This window comes from Homalodisca vitripennis, chromosome 1 (genome assembly GCF_021130785.1).
Source record: "Homalodisca vitripennis isolate AUS2020 chromosome 1, UT_GWSS_2.1, whole genome shotgun sequence".
In the NCBI taxonomy this organism is placed as follows: Eukaryota; Metazoa; Arthropoda; class Insecta; order Hemiptera; family Cicadellidae; genus Homalodisca; species Homalodisca vitripennis.
Genome location: NC_060207.1, coordinates 167,605,568 through 167,627,768, shown reverse-complemented (window position 1 = coordinate 167,627,768; position 22,201 = coordinate 167,605,568). Strand labels below are relative to the sequence as shown.

Sequence of the window (22,201 nt, the reverse complement as noted above, 5' to 3'; positions counted from 1 at the left end):
TATATGGAAGTTTCGACACTTTTAAAGTATAGGTAGGTACCTTAATTAATTTGTAACTAAACAAAATTTATAACTTTGGTTTGTTAATAATAATAAGCCCTTTACATTTTTTAAAAAAGCCTTTAACTCTTTGTAGGAACATTTTTAAATGTACTGACTCAGTTATAAGATAAGAAAATGACACTTAATCATACTAAACCAAATATTTGTGTTAGCAATACATAGGGAAAAATTTTAAGTATGACAACCAATAACTAGACGAGAAATAAAAAAACCCTCCTGAAATCAGCCTGTAGGCTGAACAAAAGGATGTTCTATGCAAAAACATATCTATAGTGCACAAGACAAAAGATAACAACAGAAACAATGTGTGGTGACATTCCCAAACTTATACACTGGGCTAAGCAAGAGCCAAAGTGTTAAAGCATCAAACCTTGAATTGAATGAACGTGATTCACTTAATGAAATATGACATATCACAAATACGTCTAGTACCCAGTACTGACTGAAATATGAGTTGTTGTTTCTATGCTTAATGAGCTCTAAATTGTAATAAGGTTCAATTGCTAAAAATTCTGTGATTTTATTGTAGTGTTAAAAGATAAATAATTAAAAATTCTCTATCAAAAAGGGAGTTTTTACTAATCTTCAAATTATTCTTACAACTTCATAAAATGTTTTCCGTAACCAAGAAAAAAGTCTCCTTTTCCAAACCAAAAATAAGTTGGCCTATGACCACTAATAGTAAAATGTTTGGCCCTAACACAAAGATTCTGTTTGTTTGGAGTGACCAACATTCTTTTCTTTACTACTGTGATAACTTCTGACCTGGAAATACATGTTAAATCTACAGCGTTTGCGTCACAGATAACACACAACAGAAACATTAGCTGTGATGTGATAGCAGTGATCTAAATATAATGAAAAGCGTAACTATATTACAGATTCGTAGAGAAACAAGGTCATAAATTTTAAACATTTATCTTCGAGACTACATTTAATTTTTTTTAAATTCACATTAAAGTTGTAACTAAGCTCCAAGCACGTTTCTTAAATAAATTGAGATTTTAAATATTTACGAGTGAAATTCAAATTTTATAAAATTCGTTTGAAATAAAAATATCTCTTTTACGTTAGGCTGGAATATTTTTCAACACAATCTAATTTGGGTCTAATTATAAAAACTATGTTACTTTTGATCAGTTAACTAGTTACTATTACTTTACAACTAATATAGTCAGGAATAAGAAGAGTACTCACCGTATTCTGAACTGCAGCAGAGCTTTCAAAACAGTCTGATACAAAACTTCTTAGTTCTTGAAGGCTTCCAAACTGACTAAGTTTCAAGCTGACAGAATTTGTTTCCCGACTTTGTTCGGTAACTTTCAAATCCTCAAGACTATGAGATGTGGGTGGGGGTTGCATGTTGGGGACATTGAACACTTTGGGACTGAGTTTATAGGACATTAATAAAGCATCTTGACTACGAGCACTTCCTAAACTCATGTCATCAGCTGATCGATTACCATTCACTTCCATTCCATTAAACACCATATTTGTTTTTTCTGTAACAGAGGAGTTTTTGTTCCCATCAAATGGTAACATAGTCACATCGGGACTTTTTGTTGCACCACTGCTTACACTCATATTCTCATTCATCGCTCCCGGACTGTCCGAGCTAGTACTTAGTGGAGATTGACTACGATTACTACTCGCCACAACGGGGTCAGGCATGGCCCGCACTGTTAGTCTTTGAGTACACTGAACCGTACTTACTCTGTGGGTAGGTTGATCCGATTCATCTATCTGTTGTATGTGAAGCCTTTGGTTTTGCACGTCTACCACTAAAATCCGGTCTGACTGGTTGCCACAATCGTCACGAAAACCTATTCCTGAATCACTGTTACTCGTTGTTGTAGTGCTATCATTACTGGGCTGAGGGGAATTAGCCATCACAGGCTCATCGATATCGTTTTGTCTCATTCCTGACTCGTAAAACACTTTAATAGGAGTAATTATAGGGTCACAATTCTGGGGGAATTCTCTGCAGTATCCAGTCGATGGTTCCAGATTACACTCCACTTTAAAAGTCTGAGCTCTCTGTAGATGTTCTGCATGAGGTCGAGGGTCAACTGCAAACACATGACACGAGTTGGAAGGATCTTCGTCTGCCGAAGTAGTCACTATGCCGAAGTGTCTTCGGTCCTCGTCAGAACTCGCACCACAAAATGTTACTCGATCTGCAGGGTACACTGCCAATGTCTGCCCTGAGCTATTAGTAAGCTTCAGACTTTGGTTGAACACTGACATTAGCACTGCTGTGTGACTTCGTTTCTCAAGTCTCAGTCGCTTTATACAGCCTCGGACAATCTAAAAATAAATGAAGTGGATTTAAGCTCATTTTATTTTTATAAACTAACTTTACTCACTAATAAATATAACAATAAAAAGTTAACGTCCTAAGTTCAAAAATAACTTGAAAAAATAGCTGAATTTAATATATCAAGGGAATTTAATCTTTTTGTTTGGGTGTGTGACAATGGACATGTGTGTGTGTGTGGACTGTGAAATAAACAGGATTTTTCCAAACATGATTTTTTTGTATCACTGAATGATGCCAAATATCCGGAAAAATCCTGTTTATATCACAGGATCAAAAGAATCACGATCACGAGGAACTATAGACAGCTTTTATTCTAATATAAAACCCATAATTGTTGAAATTATTTTTAACATTTATACAGCTGATCAAATTAACATGTTAGCAGTTCACAGAATTTTGTATTAGCAGGAACACATATTAGCTGTTATTCTAATCTTACAAACAGTACGGTGTCTTTGGAGACATTTTATTGAAAGAAATAAGATATTACTATTTAAAAAAATCTGAACTATGTCAGAAGAAGATCCAATTGAGCACTGTAAACCAAAATTTGCAAATTTGAATTTATTAATACTCATTAACTTATATATTTACACAATACTAATTCACACAAAAATTCATTTTCATGAATTTTAGATACACGATTATAATATAATATAATACATAAAAATTTGATCATCATACCTCAACATCGATAGTCATAAAAAGATGTTTTCTAAAATTTACTGTATGAAATTTTTCAATAAACTTCTGGAATTTGCTTGTTTTGCAAAGCTAGAAAGCTCCACAGTTTTAAATGAAAATGATATATAATTGAATAGGTAAGAAACCTTTTTATTCAATTGATGAATATTTTTATAGGCACCTGTGAGCATTAAGTTTACATGAAGAATTGTAAGATGAATGTTATAATCAGGTCTTAATCTAGCTTGTAATGCAGTGGTGAGTACCTTTGTGTTTACACTTTGTCTATTTCAGTTGGTTTCATCAATGGCAATAAATATCATTATTATTATTATTATTATTATGATTTATTGTGGAACAGCATATTTACAATAACTGAAGGAATAAAAAGAATGAATGGAAACTAAAATGGTAAATAAATAGTTTGCTCCATGACTACAATTCCAGGAAACAAGCGAGCACAGCAAGCACATGACCATAGCAAATGGAATAACAAAGCAATGCACCAGGACACAATGTGCAATTATTTTAAGGAAAAAGAGAACCATTCAGGGAACAGTGGGTCCACTGATGAAAAATATGATGCTGACTACGTGTATACAAATTTATATCTAGGCTAATTTATAGACTGAACCAAGGAAATTGGATTACACAAAGAACAGAGATCGGAAAGCCAGGGCACACATTGCATTGTATCTGAGTTTTACAGTTAATTGGCTAGCCAAAAACAAGTGATGGCAAAATCGAACAAATCCAACAATCTTGCATCAGAAAAAAAAAAATCGATTGCCCGATGAAGTCTTCAGTTAAACATGATCAAATCGACAGTCCATGATATTATTCATAAAACATTGAGATTCGTAGAACATGTGTACAAAAATGCCAGTTGAATGTCCTTTCAAGACACTTCCTGTGTCACACTTCTGGTTAAACCAGCGACAAATTGCTTTATCATCTGGAGAATTTTGACCTCGATACCTAACTTGAAACCGACGCTGCAAACTAACAATCAATTTCAATCCTGCCGTATCAAAGAACACACTGTGCCTTCTGTTGTGCTGTAAACATCGTACTCATAACCTGTGCCAGACGTGTCAGTCAAAATAGCAGACTACTACCATGGAGCTGTTCTGTGCAGTCTTAGTTAAATTATACTCAAGATCTACTAACTCAAGTTTATTGGCCTTGGTCGGTAATTTTCTACTATTTTATGACACTATTTGTAACACTACTGATTGTATTGTATTACTCAGTGATACAATGAACAATGCCAAATGTCCAGAAAAATCCTGTTTCTTTCACAATCCTTCCATTGTCAAAAACAAACTTTAAACAAAGTATTTTATACTGTTTCTCCTTTAATATATTTTAATATTGAAATATAGGCTTTTATAAAATGAATAAATTTAAACCAAAAACTGCAAACTAAACTACCTCTATAATTGGCAGGCCACTTTTCCGGGTTTCGCAAGAGTATTTTAAAAAAAGTATAAGAAATACTAAAAGTTATTTGATTATAATTGTCATATATCACTTTTTTAATTAAAATCTGTATTTCTTACTATGCATACTCTTATAAGTACCTAATTTTTTTTTTGAAAATTTGAAACTTTTAAGTAATATTTTTTTGTCTTAGGAGGTGGATAATTAATGAGTTGGTATATTTGTTCTAAATCAAAATTCCAAAATATAAAATTTATCTATACATTTCTTTAGTTTCAGAAAGCATACAGTTAGGTGGACCTATTTAATAATTTTTAATTGTTATTTCTATATTGATAAAACTTGCAACAGAACATTTTTACTGAAAATTGACATTACCCTGGTAACATACTATATTACAACAATAATAGTTATTCCTTACATGAAACAGTATTACATCACATCAAGAATTAGCAATAACATATAATTTATCAATAAAAAGTACAAGTACAAAATTATGTAGCATAACTCATCATATTTATGAATCCACAAAGCATAAATTTTCTTATATGTCAAACTTTATATCTAAATAGACACAAATTTTTTTCTCATTTGAATTAATAACATTTTATTTATCCACTAAAAACATTCTGTCTTGTGAGTACATATCCCTGATTGTTATAAAAATGTTTTTACAAAAATTTACAATCACAAACCTAGTTTAGGTTGGGGCACTGGGATCATACACTAGACCTAATCAGATTCACCACCACTGTCATGGTCTACTGGTTCACTTTCTAACCACTGTCTTATATCACTAGATTGATAGAAATAGTTCCATTTCGAATTCTTATAATGTTGGTATATTTCAACATATAAAATAAATAAAACTTGCCAAAAAATACACTAGACACTCCTAATCTAGGCCTACTAAACATAGATTACAAAACTGGGTTATTTTGAAATAAACGCTAATTATATGTTTCATTACATCACTCCATGAAAGAGAAATACTTTTCAAAACAAGTTTATATCACTAGTAAATAATAATTTCAAATAATATTACATACAAGAAACATAAACAAACAAAGTAACCAATACGTAAACAAAAGCAAAGGAATGACAAGAATGAAAATTAGACATGGTATTCTTCTTTCCGACTTGTATTAGAGATAGAAAAGTACAGAACTTCATATTAATCGATACATTTATATATCTGCTATCAAATGTAACCATTATTTTCGTTGAAAACCATTATAGTTACTTTATAAAGTAACTCTTTCGTGGTGATGTTTGACTGTCGCTGCAGCGGCGGTCACCAGTTGTTAAGAATGATAAACTGTCGCTGCAGTGATCGTCATCAGTACCTCTAATAGGCTAGAAACCTAAATTTCAGAGGATTTTGTTTTGTAACACTTGCCAGACAATGTTTGGTTTACAATAATTTGAAGTGTTGGTTCTAATATAAAATTAACGAAATAAAGGAAATTTTGACTTAGAACGGAAGGATAAGGTGTTAATTATTATCAACATACTACACCAATTTTTATGTCATCCAATCTGAAAAGAGATTAGGGTGGTAATAATCTGAGCTTGATTTTTAGATACTAATCATAGAAAAGTATAGGGTTGCAGTATAATAAGCGGCTACCACAATATCTATCAATTAGAAATATCTAAACTATTGAATATAAAGACATTTAACCTATAGATATTCATAATTAATTTTCAGCTATTTTATTTTACAGAATAACAATACTGTTAATACAATCCTAAAAGCCTATAACATAACATCGGTTGGGCATTATTGTTCCAAATTAATTGAAACAAAGTTAAGTCGTGTATATAGTATTTGAGTAATGACCGCTAGATGTGGGAAATAGTTTTATTTATAAAAAATCTATTACCAAAATAACGTGTTGAGTTACTATGTACTAGTGACCTGTTACAAGCTGATCTACTCTCAGTAATTAGCATCATCTGTTAAAGAACTGGCATTTCTCAAGTAAACTGAGTCTAAATCTACATGTGTAATCTATTTAGACATAGTATTCATGAATTTAAATAACTCACTACAATATTTAGACTGATGGATTAATAAAACTATAAACCGGTTATTTCAAATTTTCACTATACAATATAACTATTGGGTATATTAGCATTATCTGGAGGCCACTATTTTTTAATAGTTTTTATCAACCAGGACCAAAAAAACTACATTATTAGAAATAACAGTCTTTATTTGATTTATTATGAAAATTATACGACGTCTTGTTCTGCACGAAAAGAACCGATATTGGCCAATACGTCCCTATCTACTATTTGTTATTAGGCTATAAATACAAACGTTTTATAAACATACAAATTTAAAGTCAACATTTATGAGTGCTCACATGATGTGAGCTTGAATTTAGGTACTAGTCTATCTTGAGAGATGTTTTTTGCTTTCTATTTTTCCGACCTCAGATCACATCCCAGATAGTTCAACATGATCTGACAGAAGAAATAGGATGATCTGGGACATGATCTGAGGTTTAAAAAGTACCGATCAGAAATGTCCCTGGGCTTCAAAGGGGTTTTCGGTGTCATCTTTCTTCTGACGAAGACAGAAAAACATTCCTCGAGATAGTACCCAAATTCAAACTCAGTAAAGGTTATCTTTAACTTAGGTACTACTAGTAACATATGTATGATAACGTAATCTATCCTACTTATATTGGATAAATACATTCCATAGCCTAATATTTCCATTCCTACCCTAATTGCTTACAAGAAATTGTCTTGGGTGTTACAATTACTGAGTAACCAAATACTAAAAAAAACATTATGAGAACCCCAAATCATTCAGCCAAGGTATTACTGAAATAACAGGGTGTTGTTGGTAATACTTTATCCTGATAATAGGTTACCACTGAATAACCCTATTACTGAACACCTTAAATATAAACTGCCCATCTCTAATAGCCGCAAGTACAATGGCGATGTACATGTATTATTTATGCCACAAGTTGTCGGACAGGTTAATCTTTCAAAATAATAAAAAAGTAGCTAAATTTTACACTGTTTTGTTTGTTACATTTATAAATATGCATAGCCTAGATAGTTTTTATTCATCATTAAATTATTACTTTTAAGAAATAAAAACAGGCCAACTATACTCTAATTTGTAATAACTATAGCGTAATATAGATTCGGTAGTAATATGGAAGGTTTATTACTCATAATATTGATGATTCAATAATTATGAGTGTCAATTATTCATTTGTCATGGTAGCCACTTATTTTGACAAATGTGCCTTCGGCACCATCCAAACCTTCTGGCAGAAATAAAAAACGTTCTTCGAGGTAGTAGCCTACTTAAATTCAAGCTCAGACCACAAGCATTCTAACGTCAATAAGTATATATTGATTTCCAGTAAGATACATCTAAGCTACACTTTCATTTTCACAGCATATCCATAAAACTGAATAATTTTAAAATAACGATGAAAATGTATATTTTTATTGCAAGATAAGGTTAATTGTGTAAATCGACAATTACTGCGAAACTAAGGGATTAAACAAGTATAAAACAGTGGCATTTCTTACAACCTTTTGTTCACAGTACTCTCTTACCTGAAGTCTTGATCCCGGGGGCAGTTTCCTGGGCATCTCAATTGTTCCCAAATAACCAATAATTGCTTGGTATATTGGTTCTTCAGCAACTGGTTCTCGTTGATTGGCAAGATCATTTGAGGTGCTGGGTAAGATAATTCTGGCTAATGGTGCAGACAAGTGACAAGGAGGTTTCCACTGATGCAAATTCAAATCTGGTAGCAACTTGATGCTTCTAAGTGGAGAAATTGGTGCTTTTGATTCCACAGGTACTACAACTTGCTCTTCAAACATTGCTCCAGTACGCAAGTCCCGGACAACCTTAGCTGCTCTACTTTGTTGCGTGACAGCAGCAGACCGTGCATTATGAGCGTTGTTTCTTGGTTTGTGTGGATACTTTGGTTTTTGTCTAGCTGTCACGACTACGTCATCATCTGAACTATCAGAGTAGTAATTTTCTGCAATTTGTAGTTTTAATACTCCAGTGGAAGCTCCAATTAGGCGAACTACATCATCATGTGGAACTTTACTTACACTTTGCCCTTCAACTGCTACTAAATAATCACCTGCTCTTAGACCAGCGTTTTCAGCTGGGCTTCCAGCTACAATACAACTCAAAATACATGGCTGCTGTCCAGATATTGTAAAACCAAAACCATTTTTACCTCTACTCAATTCAACTGTTCTCACTCCATAGTTAGGACGCTTTTTACGTCTTCGGATTGGGTGCATATTTATTTCAAGAAATAGATCAAGATCATCTCACATGCAATATGTTTAAGCTATTCAGGATTAAAAAACAAAGCTCTTACACTGATCCTATTCTCTTTCTGAGTTGAGTAAAATTTCATAAGCTACAAGAATAAAATTTGACAGTAGCTTATGGGCTACTTTGCAGGTTTAAATCAATTAAATAATTAAGCCATTTCAGAAAAAAATACTACATAACTTTCTAAACAAAATATTATATTTTTATAATATAAATATGACATTTAATATTAAAAGAAAGTTAATATTGCGTTGATGTTTTTCTCACATCACATAACCTGGTTTGCTCACATCCACATCACTGCATTTTCTACTATTATTGAGCTGTTGTATAAAGAAATTACGTAATTTTATTTAGCACTTATCTTACACAATTTCAAAAATAAGTAATTAGAAATCAATTATTGTAAGCCACAAAACTATACAAAATTATACATATCCCCCGAGGCATAGGCACTAATTTGACAACGAACATTCCTGAGTGCCGAGCCGAGTTGACTGTTGAACTTTTTCTGACATTAAGGTTCTGGTTTGTTTTATGGACCAGTAAAGAATAATTACTATAAAAAGTGCAGCACACACCAGACTAACTTTAAAATTCAAAATTTGTATTACATTTCGTAAGTTTGCACTCTCTATTGATAGATTTTCTGATATAATTATATTTTCACTATTCATACTGAAATCAATGATTCGCTATAATGGTTAGGGGCGTATTACTATAATAGTATTTACTTATTACAACGGTTACTACGCCTTTTGAGCAAATAGAAATAGCTTAGATTGATTAAAAATCAAAGACAATTGTGAACTGTAAAATGAGATAGAACAACGAAATATAAGACAAGGAAATTAAATAATAAGAATCACTCTTGACAAAATGGAGAAATAAATATAGTAACTAAACAACATCTTAGAAGCCGCCTGTACTGGTGGCCATCTTTATTGTAGCCCTATAAGAACAATGTTAAATCTTAAACACTTTTACTACCTTTATTTTGGTCATAGAATGTGACAGATGTCTCATTTTAAAGATATGCTTAATATGCATGTTTATATATTCGTAATTTCAGAGAAACCAACATTTTTTGTATTTTATCATAAATTATTAAAATAGTATACACTTAACAAGAAAAAACGAAAAACTTAAGTGTTCAACATTGGTCTTTTGGCGTAACACCTTTCCAGCACTTAAAATAATAGCCTCAAACACAATGAATGTCACCAGAACTTCGTTTATTCGTAACCTTCACATATCCTCCTTGAATGTTCAGGAATTCCCACAAAAAAATTCACACTGCTCTTTGGGCTTAATATTTAGCTGCCCATTCTTCTAGAAAATAATTTTATCCATGAAAGGGTATTAAGTAATCCCTGAAGCTTTGCTTTATGTGTCAAAAGTTCTCTACCTTCATAAAAACACATTTAGATGGAGCGTTACTGATAGTACGTACTACAATACAACTGGAAATTAATTGATGAAAAATAAAAAAACAATTATCTGTCACAGTTGATAAGACATACTTTAAGTAAACGCAAAGGATATTTGAATTTCAAATACTTTGGAAATATTAAGGGTTTAAAAGCGCATTTGTGTTGTGCATTACACTAGGTAAAATCTCTGTAAATAGCTTAGTCTGTAATAGAAACTACAATAACTAAAGCCTACCTCAGCATAATTAAGTTTAGGCTAGACCTACCCATGATGGAAAAATCCTAAAATAAATATGTTTGATCACCGTTGTTTAAAATAAAACCCTGATATTGGCGTAATATAATGTCAAGAATATTTATTAATACTTCTTCTAGGCAGACCAGGTATTATATTTACAGATTTTTTAGTATAAAGTTAAAGGCCATATCTGAGTTCTCTATACGCATATTTAATAAATCAATGTTATCTAATTCTAACTTCAACATAGTTTCATTTATTTTATCAATTTTGGGCAGAGATGCACTCCAATTAAATAAGACAAAGCCGATTGTTTCCTCTAAAACACATTTTGTACCACCTTAATGTGAAGACGTAAGCCAAAGAACGTATTTGCCAATCATGCAATGTAAATTGTCTCATGAGGTACCAAACTGAGTGCATTTTGATGTTCCAGACACGATCCCAAGGATGGAGGAGCAACCGAGTTTTCTTTACAGACGCTGCACTAAGCGGAAGATGAAATGAAACTAAAATTCTCATTAAACAAAACCCATCCTACTACAGCTTCGTTGTGTATATGAAATGTAAAGTGTTGTAAATTACCCTTCACTAATAAAGCTGCCAAAACAGTGCTGTTGAAGATTGTTGTTTCACTCTGGAACTCTATAGTTTTTTTATTCTATGTGCTTTCAAATAATTAAGTATGATTTAGGCAATAATAATAAAAATCCTGGCCGATTGCTTGATTGAATGCCTTCATCCTAAGGTTTCGAGAGGATATTTCATCCAGAGTATTTCCTCCATTTATATCGCTATTCAAATATTAAGCTTTAAATTTCATATGTCCTATTCTGTGCACAGCTTTTGTTTAATCGTCCTATAGTTTCAAGAGCTCTTTATTTATTAAGCAGTAGTTATTTGGTGATAAAAAAATTTAACATTAACAGTCTATAAGAACAAATATAATAAAGTGTCTTACATAGAGCCCTTTAGAGTTAAAAACCTAACGCATTATAATTAATTCGATAAAAGTAATAGGGTTGTATATGATTTTAAACGTTTTTTGTGTTACTTACAGCCGTATAACCGAAAAACTTATTTAATTTGGCACATAGAACTAACGAATTTTGTGTGAAACATTATTTTGATGATGATGCAACCAAGCTAAAACATTTTAATAGGTACCTTGTACCACTCTTCAAAGTCAAATTCACTAAGAACATAACATTCAACACTACTACTCTCGGCAATCTATACGTATACAGATTTACACACATTTTAATGTATTTGAATAATTCCTCTTTAGTCAAAAAGTTTAGACAATAAACGATAACCTAGTTTGAAAATTTGAAAATTAATGATAACCTAGCCAGTAGAGCTACAATAATGTGAGTTACATTAAAATTTAGGTAATTTAGTTCTGCGTTGAAACACAAGCCTCCAGTTTTATGTCGATAACATCGAAAAGAAGTACGGACTTTTGGCGAATTTGAACGCAACTGTAACCTTTAAAAAAATCATAACTCGGAAACTTATGATAATATAGGTATAAGTATACTGTTTTTGAGTATGTAATTTTAGAATTATATGACAAAGGTTATTAAAATATTATCTTAACTTCTATTCTTGACCGAGCGATTCAAATATTCAGCATTGGTTACGTTGTTTAAGTAATTTCATTTAATATTTAACACAGGTTAATATTTCATAAATAATTCAACAGGTTTTGTTAATTTACTAAAATTAGTGCCTGCTCGTTTGATCGCGCAAACTGCCATACTGTCCAGGGCGGTATTGCGGTATTGCTGTGGGAGAACCACTTTATCACCGCGCAGTACAAAGTGATACATTCCTCAGTCCGCGGTGTCGGCCTAGTGGTATATCAGGGACTATAGGCAAGTGTCATCCATTGAATCTGGTATGTAATCGAAATACAGACAGCAATGTCAAAATATCTGCTAGTGCTGGGTTTCCTAACGAAATGGTAAAGTTCCAATATAGTCTATTTTAGCATTAAAACAAAAAACAAAATAACATTTAATCTTTCAAATAATTAAAAGAAGAAATGGCAAGCAAAATATGCATATATAATACACTTAAAATAATGGAAATTAAAAACTTACAAACAAAAAATGTAATTATAATTTACTACAAATTACTTTAATGGCAAGTAATTAAAAATGTTGTATAATTTACTGTAACTAAATATAATTTACGTATCAAATCAATAAAAGTAACAAGTTTTAAAGACCACTTAAAACACGTTGCTAAAAATTGTTAGTTTATTATTCTGAAATTGCGTGATCTATTAATCTTTAGTACATTAGACATATAAAATTGAATAAATATTTCGTAAGCATTTTTCCACTAACTCCATTTTTTCAAGGACCTTGAACGAAATAAAGTAAATTGACATGCAGTAGTTGTATAGAAAGTCCATTTTTCACTCGAGGGGAAAAGCACAGAATATTAAAAAATGACTTCTAAATACAGTACGAGTTTAATTGAGTGGAGATTAAGAAGTAAAATTGCTTTTATAGCAAAAGCAGTGGTAACGGTCAAAGCTGTACTCGAGTTGAGTAGCTGAAAAATATAAAGGACTCCATACAATCTAATATAAGCTTTTGAATACCTTAGTACCGGTATCTAAATGTTTTGATTTCTATCATCATACCTGAAAAGAATGAAATTTGGTTATAGAACCGTGAAATAATATTTTAGGGGCTCGACTAAGAAGGACCACTTCACACTAGGCAGTGAAGACGCCGAACACACTGATTTTAACAAGAGTTCACTAGGTTACACATAATGAGTTTATGAACAGTGCATATTCAAATAAAGTGTATAAAATAAACAGTTACCTTTATTTTCATGAGAGGTACCTAACCGTAGTCTGCTGTTGTTGAGGGCCAGGTTGTGATCAGTAAGTGTTGGAAATAGGCTGCTGTCTTGTAGGCAGGCGTGAAGACGGAAGATGTCCTTCACGGATTCACTCACGCACAATACGACCGCAAACGAATAGTTCATAACACTGTGGCCAGTCCTGTAGAGCACGGTAGACGCGGGTGTCCGGGAACAGAGACGTTCTGGTAGAGATTGCCAATCCAGAGCACTGACTTTAATGTTAATGTAAATGTACAACAAATAGAATAAACTAATATTTAAATGAGAGAGTAACACATGGGGGAGAGAGTAAGTATGGTAAGCAGTGGCTAGAGAGTACATAAGTGCCCCAGGCGGGATCGAGAGTATAACGAGCAAGCGTGCCTACGCTTGCAAGGTGGGCAATTGATAAGTCAACCGTTGTGATTGGTTGGTCAGTGTACAGTAAACAGCTGATTCGGGAAACAATGGTTCATTGGTCTGTCACTGTACGTGAATATTTTAATCCAGTAAGGAATGGTATTGTAGGCACTAGGCCGCAGAAAGAGATATAGGATTAATGTAGTATATACAGTTTAGTAAACAAATTAAAATATAGAGTATAAATTGCCCAAAAAATATATACATAATTATTATTCAATAAAAGTAGCCTTTTCATATTAGGCAATAAAAAACAAGTTATTTAATGCAATAATACTTAACATACCGGCCGCCTTGAATCACCTTGGGATTCAATGAGAGAAAGAGCAATATAGGCTCAAATTACAAAGTTTATAGGCGGTGGTAGAGAGACAGTTAATTAATTGTAGAGGTGAGGTAAGAGAAACACCTTCACTGCTGGACGAGTGAGAGTTCCACTTGAGGTCTTGAGATGTACCACTCGAACTGTACCATCTTGTCCTGGAGTGACATCAGTGACCCGTGCAAGGGGCCAAGAGAGAGCGGGAGTATCCTGATGCACCAGGACGAGGTCTCCAGGTTGGAGGTTGCGGGAAGGAGTGCTCCACTTGAGACGCTGCTGAAGAGTCTGGAGATATTCTCGTTGCCAACGCTTCCAGATACGTTGGTGCAGCGCTTGAACCAGATGCCAGTGAGAAAGGCGGTTCGTGGGTATGTCCATCAAGTTCTCTTCAGGCACGGAAACCAGAGGAGAGCCGATCAAGAAGTGTCCAGGCGTCAGTGGGAGAAGGTCGTTGGGATCACTGGAAAGAGCGGTGAGCGGGCGAGAGTTGAGCATCGCTTCAACCTGACTTGTGAGCGTCATGAATTGAGACAAAGTTAGTATGTGGAGTCCCATGACACGTTTTAGATGGTGTTTAGCACTCTTGATGGCACTTTCCCAAATTCCACCTTGATGGGGAGCAGCAGGAGGGTTGAAGTGGAATCGAATTGAACGGTCAGCAGCAAAGTCTTGGACTTTGCGCTGGTCGGCCGTGAGGATTTTGTGTAGGGCATTTTTAGCACCTACGAAGTTTGTGCCACAGTCACTATAAAGGTCTGTGCACAGGCCACGACGAGAAACGAAGCGAGTGAGAGCACCAAGGAAAGCTTCGGTGGACAGGTCCGTCACCACCTCAATGTGAACGGCCTTCGTAACCATACAAACAAAAATACAAATATAGGCCTTAATAATGCGGACAGAGCGTAAATTATGGACCTTGAGCGAAAAGGGGCCACCATAGTCCATGCCGGTGGAGAGAAAAGCTCGGGCTGGAGTAATGCGAGCTTTGGGGAGGTCGCCCATGAGAGGGGCGTTATTTTTAGGCCGATTCTTAAAACATGTGAGGCATCTAAAAATGCGAGATCTTACCACGCTGCGTGCAGAGAGGATCCAGACTTGCTGGGAGAGCAGAGAGAGAGTAAGCTGCGCGCCAGCGTGGAGATGTTTGACATGGACATGGTCAATGAGGAGGTCCACGACAGGGTGCTTCTTGGGCAGGATGCACGGGTGAGACACGTTCGGCGGGAGGTCAGCGTGGCGCAGTCTGCCGCCGACGCGGAGAAGTCCATCCGGACCCTGGAATGGGGCGAGGCGTTGAAGTCTGGTAGAACACGTCTTTCGGTCCCGCAGTAGAGCTAGATCTTCAGTGAAAGCTTCCTCTTGCACGGTCTTGAAAATTCGCAGCTGGGCGGAGTCCCGTTCTGTCTTGGAGAGAGGTCCGAAGTGGCGGTTTGGTGAACGACAGTTGTGGATAAAACGGAAGACGTAGGCCATCACGTGCAACAATTTCCTCCAGGAAGAGTACTGGATGAGGAGGTCCCACGTAGGCGGTGCTGTGGCCAAGGCAATGACAGGAGTGGAATGCTTCAGCTCCCCTAGCTCCTCCAGAGAGACCGAGTCCAGGCTGGAATCAGGATCTGGCCAGGCCGAGGAGGGGAGACGCAACCAGTCGGGTCCATGCCACCAAAGGGGATGATCCACCAATTGAGAGGGAAGGATTCCACGGGAGGCGCAGTCAGCAGGATTGGAAGCACTGGGTATGTAGCGCCAGCACTCCACAGCCACAAGCTCTTGAGTTTGCGCCACACGATTAGCCACATAGGTTTTGAGGCGATAAGAAGGTGTTTTGATCCACGCGAGGGTCACAGTAGAGTCGCACCAGCAAACAATAGAACCAAACTTGCGGGTGGGAGCTAATTGAGTAACACAATATTTCACAAGTTGGGCCAGGAGATGAGCTGCGCATAGCTCCAGTCGGGGCAGCGTCACTCTTTTGAGAGGAGCGACGCGAGTTTTAGCCATAACTTGGCTTACGTGCACCGTGTCATTGGAGGTAGAGCGGATGTAGACTACAGCAGCATAGCCTAGTTCTGAGGCGTCAGAGAAACCGTGCAAGTCCCAGTGAGTAGCAGCAGAGTAGGGGATAGCACGAGGAATTGTAATAGTAGCAACGTGCTTAAGTTCAAATAAAAAGGCGTGCCATTTTTGGTATATTTCTGGAGGGAGCGGATCATCCCAATCTATGCCAGAAATCCATACGAGTTGCATGATATTTTTTGCGAGCATTATACAAGGCGCCAAAAAACCACAGGGGTCATAGACTTGAGAAATGAGACTTAACACTTTACGCTTAGTGGGGTTTTCACAAGAAAAATTAAAATTAAACGTAAAAGTGTCAGTCAGAGGGGTCCATTTTAGGCCCAAAATAGAGAAATGAGGCTCCTGAGAGGGTTGCAGAAAAACTGGGATTTCCCGATGATCTTCAGGAAGGTGTTGCAGAAGTCTCGGAGAGTTCGAGACCCACTTCCGGAGCTCAAAGCCACCGAGCCGAAGGAGTTTGATGAGTTGATCTTGAAGTTCAGCGGCGAGTTCTTCAGTCTCAGCTCCGCAGATCAGGTCGTCGACGTAGCTCTGGTGCTTGAGAATCTCAGCAGCATGGGGGTAGCGGTGACCTTCGTCTTCTGCCAATTGATGTAGCGTTTTGATGGCCAAGTAGGGTGAACAGTTCAGGCCGTAGGTAACCGTCGTGAGCTTGAACGTGGACATCAAGTCGGTAGGGTGATCACGCCATAAGATCAGTTGGAAATGTTGATCGTCAGGATGCACCTTGATTTGGCGGTACATCTGTCTGATGTCACAAGAGAACACTACGTTCTGAAGGCGGAAGCGCAGAAGAATGTCACATATATTATTTTGCAGCTTAGGTCCGGTCAACAGAGTGTCGTTGAGAGAGAGTCCGGAACTGGTTTTGGCACTGGCGTCAAAAACGACGCGTAGTTTGGTGGTGCTACTTTGTGCCTTAAAAACACCGTGGTGTGGCAGATAGTAGTGGGGAGTGCTTAAGTCAGGAGTAGGGCAGCCCTGCATATGGCCTAGAGAGAGATATTCATGTATAAAATCAGAATATAAATTATAATACTCCACATTAGTGGGAGCGTGGAGCTTGCGCTCGAGTGAATAGAGTCTACTTTCAGCATGAACTTTGGAATTTCCCAGATGAGTACTGGTGTTCTTGAAAGGGAGGCGGACCATATATCGACCCTCACGGTCCCTGGAGTGCGTGGTAGAAAAATATTCATCGCATTGAGTTTCCTCTGCAGACCTTTTACTGGGAGCAGGCAGTTCCTCTTGTGTCCAGAAACGCTGCAGAGAGGCGTGGAGGTCCACCTCAGCAGTCGAGAGAAGAGAGACAGCCATAGTAGAGACAGACTGCGTCAGTGGTGTGCAGGGAGCCGTCCCCATCAGCACGAAACCAAAACAGGTGCCCAGGGCGTGAGGTAAATTGAGACCAAGAGAGTAGGTCTCGTGAGTAAGAATATGTGGAAATAGCGCTCCACCAATAAGCACGTCAATGCCACCAGGGAGGTGGAAGGTTGGATCAGCCAGTGTAATATTTTTAACCTTATTCATGACCTCCTGAGATATTTGCACTCGTGGGAGATCTACAGTGATTTGTGGCAATATGTGGAACGAGTGCGGGGCGGCAACTGGGTGGCCAGCAAGAGTTTCCACGCCCAGAGTTAAAAATCCGCGTGTGTGAGCAGAGGTTTGAGAAAGGCCGGCGACATTAATAGTGGCCGGACGGCGCTGTGTACCCAACAGTTGGGAGGCTTTCTCGCTAATAAAATTTAGCATGCTTCCTGAATCAATTAAGGCACGAAAGACATAAGCTTGTCCGTTAGAGGCGGTGAGCTTGACAAGAGAAGTACCCAGAAGAACCGTGGTACTAGGGGCGAGGTCTTGATGCAGTGTGCCATGAGCGTGTAGTGTGGTGTGTTCGGCCGGGCTAGGAGGTGAGAGCGCTGTGGTCGCAGGCGAGGGGCGGACAGCAGGTGTAGGTGTTGCACTGCTCTGTGCAGGCCGGCCGCCGTCACGGCCGTTCTCCACAACGGGACGAACGCGGTCCGATGTACTAACACTGGACCGTGTTGGCCGATCAGTGAAGTGTAGCAAGGTATGATGACGACCACGACATGTTCGACACGTGAATTTAGACTGACATTCACTTAATCTGTGCGTCCCCAAACAAGAAGAACAGCGGTTGTGCTGTTTAATAATCCCGTGCCGTTCTTGAGGTGTCTTTTGGCCGAAGCTGGGACAGCCATAAATTTTATGACCGCTCTGATGGCAATAAAAACATGATGGGCCTTGTTTATAGGCCGAGGAGGGTGGAGAGGAAGCCGCTAACAAGCTCACGTTTTTAAGAGACGGTTTGGGTTTATCAAATCTGGGTTTTGACCCAAAATAAGAACTTGAAGCGTTCTTGGGGTCCACAATATTGTCATGTAGACTACTGTCCTCAATGTGGCTGCATTCCAGGTTGAGAAACTCAATTATTTGTTCAACCGAGGGCAAAGTATGAAGCTCTTCCTTTTTTCGAAACTGTTCTAGGCGTGTGACCATCCGATTATCAATCTTGCGTAATAACAAGGCTGAGAGAAGTGGGTTGTTACTAGTGATGTCATTGTTTAACGCTTTAAGTGATTGCGTATGTTCGTGAAAAAGATTAAGGAAAGCACGGATATTCTTCACAGATGTGCTGGAGATGACAGGAAGGTCTAGTATTTGATTTAAATGTAGTGTGAGTAGACGCCTAGTATTATGGTAGCGATCCTTCAGCAGCTGATAAGCGATTGCATAATTTTGCTCAGTTATATTTAGCGACTTTATCAGAGCGAGTGGTTCGCCTGAAAGCACGCTCAAGAGATATTGAAATTTCATTACATCGCTTAAGTGCGCATTGTTGTGTACGGCTTGTTCATAAACGTTGATGAACGTACAGAAGTCCAAGGCAGCTCCGTCAAAAGTTTTTAATTCCAATTTCGGTAGCCGGACGTTGACTTGAGGGGAGGCAGGCGGAATAGTTTCGCTTTTATTAGCTTTAGCTTGTCTCTTGGTCTCAATCATAACCACGTTAGCAGAAACGTAATCAACTAACTCGTCCACGCTCGCTAATGCGGAATAGTTAGGTGTATAGTCGGCATCCACTTTTAATTCCAACTCGTGGCACAAGTCTAATATTGCTGAAAATTCCTGTCTAAGTTTCTGAATAGATTTAGCTCTGACAAGCAACTGCTGAAGTATATTTGGATCGGAAGTCTTCTTAGTTAAATCATAGATACTTTGTATCTGAGAAAAGAGGTGTTCTCGCTTTGCATTGGCCACTTTAAGAGACATCGCCATGTTGAAAGTGTTTGTAGAAAATTAATCAATTTCAGTAATACTTCAAAGGTGAAAAGTAAACAAAATATTGTCCTCTTGAACTGAGACAGTGATAAAAATAGAAACTAAATTATTTTCCTCTGAAGTATTTTCCCCAAGAAATAAGAAGTATCTAAACAATATAATACAATGAAACACAACTTAAAAATATTTATGATACAATATAAATAAACCTTTTAACACTTTTTGTAAACTTTTATTTTTGTTACTATGTACATTTCGAAATCATTGATTTCATCTTCAGGTACCAATTGTTTAGTTTTTTGAGGTAAAAACTCAATAATAATGCAATAAGTAGACTAGGCTCGTAAAGGCCTATAGTATAGTTTTGTTTTGAGAAAATAAAATACACTGTTATTATGGCAAAACGTAAACAAGACAAGTTTTTATTAAATAATAAACAACAATTAAGGTTACTGTTGAGCTAAATTCAGCTATAATGTAGAAGAGGCTCTGGAAACATTATGCGCACGTACTACATGTAAACTGTCAGTGGTAAAGTATGGTAGTGTTGTGACAGTAACCATAAACCATGCATACATACGCGTGAGCAATGTTCAAATAGAAATTATAATAAACAATTGTGAGCAGTAAGTAGCCTTTTTTTCTTTTTAAGCTGAGACTAGAATATAGTGTTGACAAAATAAACATTTAATTTTGCAATAAGGGTGCAAGTCCTGCTCAAGGTAAAGTGTAAATAACCAAGATTGTTTATATTTAACCTGCTTAGAATAATGAGTATTACAAGTAGGGCTGATAACCAACAAGTATTGAGAAGCGGTAACCATTAAACACAGTAATCAGTTCACCTGTGCTGTGATAGTCTGAAAGCTTGTTTGTCAACAAAACAATGCAGTCGACAGAGCACCACAGCTGATATGATGACGACGTCACAGCTGATATGATCACAGCTGATATGATCGGAGTGGGGACTGGAAAATCGATATGCACGTGATATTCACTTTGCAATCGTGAAAGAACCTGAAACCACGCTTTGAAATATGCACTGTATAGAGCTTATAAGAGTTGAGATTGCACTGATATTCACCAATGGACCGTGAAATATATAGAACCGTGAAATAATATTTTAGGGGCTCGACTAAGAAGGACCACTTCACACTAGGCAGTGAAGACGCCGAACACACTGATTTTAACAAGAGTTCACTAGGTTACACATAATGAGTTTATGAACAGTGCATATTCAAATAAAGTGTATAAAATAAACAGTTACCTTTATTTTCATGAGAGGTACCTAACCGTAGTCTGCTGTTGTTGAGGGCCAGGTTGTGATCAGTAAGTGTTGGAAATAGGCTGCTGTCTTGTAGGCAGGCGTGAAGACGGAAGATGTCCTTCACGGATTCACTCACGCACAATACGACCGCAAACGAATAGTTCATAACACTGTGGCCAGTCCTGTAGAGCACGGTAGACGCGGGTGTCCGGGAACAGAGACGTTCTGGTAGAGATTGCCAATCCAGAGCACTGACTTTAATGTTAATGTAAATGTACAACAAATAGAATAAACTAATATTTAAATGAGAGAGTAACACATGGGGGAGAGAGTAAGTATGGTAAGCAGTGGCTAGAGAGTACATAAGTGCCCCAGGCGGGATCGAGAGTATAACGAGCAAGCGTGCCTACGCTTGCAAGGTGGGCAATTGATAAGTCAACCGTTGTGATTGGTTGGTCAGTGTACAGTAAACAGCTGATTCGGGAAACAATGGTTCATTGGTCTGTCACTGTACGTGAATATTTTAATCCAGTAAGGAATGGTATTGTAGGCACTAGGCCGCAGAAAGAGATATAGGATTAATGTAGTATATACAGTTTAGTAAACAAATTAAAATATAGAGTATAAATTGCCCAAAAAATATATACATAATTATTATTCAATAAAAGTAGCCTTTTCATATTAGGCAATAAAAAACAAGTTATTTAATGCAATAATACTTAACAATACCTAACGTGTAATTTCTGACACCTAAGCCTGACGAAAAAATGAACACAGAGAAGTATATAGTGTGCTAAGACAAGAGAAACACGAAATTTATTGCTCTTATGGTTATATGATTCGTTAGGGTTGAGAAAAACAGGAGAGGAAACAAACAAATAGAGCGTTTGGTTGGCCCATAAATCGGGCTGCAGTGGAATCTTAGTGGTTTAAAACACGCAAGCAATCTCAAAGCACTTAGTTGACAATCGTCGTTGTAAATTGGAACTTGGCAATCGTCCATGATAATTAGTAAACCTTTGAAACATTCGAGTTCATTTTAGCTAGTGAGGGGTTAGTTAGTAAATTTAAATCGGTTATGCGGCTGAACGTTGATGTTAAATTTCCATTAATGACATATTACCCATTTATTGATATATTATCTGTCTCTCCTCAATATATTTTGAGAAGAAACTGACTATAGACTTGAAATTTTGCATGGCGCTTCATTTCTGTACAGGCAAAATTGCGATCAAAAATAGTGTACGTTATTCAATAGGATTTGGATGAGCGTCAACGAAGCCATCACTCAATAGGCTGGCACAATTTCTCTTTAGTCTTCTGGGTGCTGTAAAAATATGTTTTGTACAACTGTCGCCCTTTCCGTCTGTGTGCAGGATATCTTAACAATGAAAAGAGCTATACACTTAAAATTTTGCA

General features: G+C 36.8%; 1 protein-coding gene across 2 annotated transcripts in view; it reads right to left on the bottom strand.

The window, feature by feature from the left end:
• The window catches only part of LOC124352692 (regulator of G-protein signaling loco), a 76,100-nt gene extending 62,685 nt beyond the window's left edge, over positions 1 to 13,415 (bottom strand). The window contains exons 1-2 of one of the 2 annotated variants that reach the window (XM_046802287.1): positions 13,367 to 13,415; positions 1,261 to 2,370 (exon numbers count right to left, since the gene is read on the bottom strand). In XM_046802287.1, the coding sequence (XP_046658243.1) occupies positions 1,261 to 2,370; positions 13,367 to 13,378 (1,122 nt within the window). In that variant the 5' untranslated portion in view covers positions 13,379 to 13,415. Of the gene's footprint in view, positions 1 to 1,260; positions 2,371 to 8,104; positions 9,337 to 13,366 lie in introns of those variants that run through there. The other variant, XM_046802286.1, reaches the window with a different exon arrangement.
• Between the last annotated feature and the right edge of the window lie 8,786 nt (positions 13,416 to 22,201).